Raw genomic sequence first — 3,817 nt, 5'->3', positions numbered from 1 at the left:
AAAACATTACTAAATAAATAATAAATAATTTAACTTCAAAACGCTCTGTAAGTTATAATTGCGAAAATGAAAATGACGGCGATTTACGTTAAAGCAATTTATAACAAATGATCAAGTAATTAACAATAGTGAACAAATAGTGGAAAAAGATCATATTGAATTATCTCAAATCACACATAAAACAATAGTCCATAAAGTTTCACCTAATAAAAACAGTCAAGCATATGTTGCTGGTTGGATTGCAAAAAAAGTTTTATCTTTAAAACAATTTAAAAATTGTGAAGAATGTAAACAGAGTCTTTTAACGTCAGATACTACGAAGAGTATATGCAAATAATTCACAGGGAATATGTAAAAGAAAAACGTTCATTAACTTATCCATCTATGTCTTTTTTTGAAATGTGCATTCACCGAAGCTGATGATATTTTAAACAAAAATATTTCTTCATTATGTTTTCGCAGAAATGTTTCTGCCTTATTACAAACTCATTTAAACGAAAAATTAAATTTAGACTTTATAAAATGTAATCAACATAAGATAGAATTAAAACGTACTGTAATCCAAAAAATTATAAAATTCTATATTTATACACTTTTTGTAAAACCATAAATAGAATTATATCAGGTCGAGATACAAGACATGTACAAAGAAATGCAATATTTAAACAAGCTATTGAACTTTATGAAAAAAAGCAAAAGCGATATAAATTAAAGAAATAAACTTTTATTAAATATAATCTGTATTTATATCATTTAATATTTACGCTATTTATAATTTTTCCACATTCTTATCTATTAAAGTTGCAATTGTTAAGTTATTATTTAATAATGACTGTTATGCTTTAATTATACCATTAATGTAATTTTTATTTTTAGATTTATAACTTTGTAATTGCAACTTTTTCTGTTTTTTATAATTAATTTTACTATTCCTTAGAGACATTTAACACTGAATTTATTTAATTAATGATTAATTATTTATTTGAAATATGTATTAATACTAAAAAAAATAATTAATCACTAATCAAATAAATTAGTGTTAAATGTCTTTAAGAAGTCTAAGAGATTCTTTAATAAATATATCGTATTAGAGGTAGCCATATTGAATATTAGTTTGCTACGTATATTCGCCCAGATGGCGTTCAAAACACTGTTCCAAGGCAAACTTGGGGAGTTGCTAATCTATTTGCTTGGCTAATCTGTGTTTTTTGCGGCTTATCCCCGGCGTGTGTCCCCGGGTGTTCACCCGGGGCGAGATTTTTTTGTGCGCGAATTTTCTCTTTTCTACCGCAGTAGTATACATCGTGCCGCAAGGAATGGACGAGGCTACGGCCTCGGGGTGTCGGGGAGGGAGGGGGCGGAAACGTTCCTGTCTCCCCCGCTTCGCAACAGACTTTTTCGGTCCCTTTAGACCGTTTTTCACAATTTGAGGGGCAAATAGCCCTGTCTCAAAGTCAAAAGCACGACACGCACCTTCTTCCCCTCTCCCTAGCCTCGAATTACATTGAATCATCCTCATCCTCCTCGGTATCCGTGAGTGCGCGAGTCCCCAGTGAGATTGCGTCAGCCCGGAAATTTCTCAGAGAGCACAACAAGAGCGCAACTACGAACACTCTCGCACAAGCTCAAGTATGCATCTGGATAAGGCCAGGAACGAAATAACCTCAACGCAGCAGAAGGGCTACGCACAACCGTGCTCGCAAATCACCGTAGGCAATAACGATAGCGTAGAGGATGCCACGGCCATGGAAATGGACGCCCAAGGGTCACCCCCTCTGATCTCAGTCCAAAACAGCGAAAAAGGTAACAACAAAAGATCTTATTCTGTTCTTGAAGAAGGTAGCGAGGATACCTCGGCACCATCGGTTTCGGCGACATCATTGCCCTCTGCCCATGCGCCCTCGAGCGCACGGTCGTCTCATTTGGGTCCGGAAAATCCCAAGGCACAGAAATTAGAGGGAAAGACAAACAACTACACAAACCAAGACCAGGCGCCGTATTTGGTGCATGTGTACGCACTCAACAACAGCAATAATAACAACAACAACGGCCACCTTCACCCGATGCGGATGTTCGCGCAAGTCGGTCGGATCATGCCAGCTGCAGACATCATTGAAATGAGGAAACTGGGGCTAGGTAAGATCGTAGTCAAATGCAAATCTGCAACAGCGGCAAACAATTTAGTCTCAAATCCTATGCTGGCCTCAATCAATTGCAAGGCCAATCATTCCAAACTATTGTGTCCTACGCACGGGCGTCATCAGAGACGTTCCGTTAGATTTCAGTCTGGAGGACATAAGAGAATCGCTTAGTACAGAGCATAAGATAGTCGAAGTTCAACGACTTAATAGAAGGATTACTGTTAACGGCATTACGCAATATGTACCATCTCATACAATATGTATTAAATTCGCAGGACAATCTCTGCCCTCGCATGTCATCCTCTTCTGGGCAAGGCACGCAGTGCGACCTTACATTCCGAAAGCCCGGTTCTGCACAAAATGCTACAGAGTGGGCCATTCCAACGTCATATGCCGGAGCCCTGCGAGGTGCCTGCGTTGCGGGGGACCGGTGCACGCAGAGAATTCAATCTGCCCAGAGGAGAGCAGCACGCCGAAATGTATCAACTGCTCAGGTGAGCACCTCCCGAATGATCCCTCCTGTCCTATCTTAATCAAACACAAAAATATTCTCACCCTTGCAGCCACCCACAATATCCCCCTAATAGAGGCGAAAAAGAAAAATAGTTCTTCCCCCCTGGGAACTTCCAGTGCTAACTTCCCCTCATTATCCTCATCTCCCCAAAGTATCTTTACACACCACAACAGGTTTGATGCTCTGAACGACAATGATGATTTTTCTTATGACTCCCCTCCGGAGCAGCGCAGATCTTACGCTCAGGCTACGTCCAATAGTTCTCCTCACCCCCCCCCCAGCGCTTGCAACGCCGGCTGGCGTCTCAATCTTCTGCCACTAAGCACACGCGTCCACTCCCGGCGCGTTCTCTGAACACGCTTACTCAACCGGCCGGATATGGCCGATCAGAATTCGTAATGGCGCCTAATGGTCGTTTACCCTCAGGTTCATCAAACGGGATTGGCTATCAACACCCCCCTATAGAGGATCTGTCAGGTGGGGTTCATTCTGCGCAGGGGCATCTTTCCCCCAGGTCGGGCTTGGAATCCATTATAGATCTGCTGAAGGCTTTCACGGCGGGAGGCGCTCCGGATATGACGGCGCTGATACGCCAGATTCTACACCTGGTCAGAAATATTTCTCCCATCTTAAGCAAGGTCGCTGAAGTTCTTGAATTATTCGGGGCAAGCAATGTGCACCAGAATTCGGATTCTTTTTTCTACCCTCCTCCTCCAAGAGGCCATTCCTCCATGGGGGATCGGCCTACTACCCCTAATCCCCCTCCCCCCTCTCCTGCCACCCCCCCGGTCCTTCCCCCTTTCTCCTTCAGTCTCCCCCCTCCCCCTCCCCTCCCATCCCCTCTCCTTCCCTAACCACACCTGTTCCTCGACACCCCCCTCGTCCCGCTTCAGGAAGGAACTCCTCCCGATTTCTTCGAGTCTTATCTTGGAATTGTCGGAGACTCAGAAACAAAGTTCAGGAAATTCAGCGACTAATTAGCATTTTTGATATCATTTGTCTACAGGAAACTCTGCTAAATCCAACATTTAAGCTTAACCTCAAAGGGTGTCATGTCATCAGAAATGACAGGTATGGTGTCGGCGAGTCAGGTGTCTGTATCATTATTAAGGATGTAATTAGTTTTTCACCACTTCCGCCAAGTCCACCTCTACATGGCTCG

At 42.5% G+C, this 3,817-nt stretch overlaps 1 protein-coding gene across 1 annotated transcript; it reads left to right on the top strand.

Moving 5' to 3' along the window:
* Window positions 1-1,017: 1,017 nt before the first annotated feature.
* LOC105456679 lies at window positions 1,018-3,674 on the top strand. Its single transcript, XM_011700896.1, has 4 exons — window positions 1,018-2,136; window positions 2,417-2,635; window positions 3,082-3,397; window positions 3,662-3,674. Exons 1-4 carry the CDS (start codon window positions 1,632-1,634, stop codon window positions 3,672-3,674), a joined length of 1,053 nt encoding a protein of 350 aa, XP_011699198.1. The 5' UTR covers window positions 1,018-1,631.
* Window positions 3,675-3,817: the final 143 nt, after the last annotated feature.

Source organism: Wasmannia auropunctata, unplaced genomic scaffold (assembly GCF_000956235.1).
Source record: "Wasmannia auropunctata unplaced genomic scaffold, wasmannia.A_1.0 LD335586.1, whole genome shotgun sequence".
Classification (NCBI taxonomy): Eukaryota; Metazoa; Arthropoda; class Insecta; order Hymenoptera; family Formicidae; genus Wasmannia; species Wasmannia auropunctata.
Note: the sequence above shows the minus strand (reverse complement) of the source record. Positions and strands in the feature narration are given on the sequence as shown.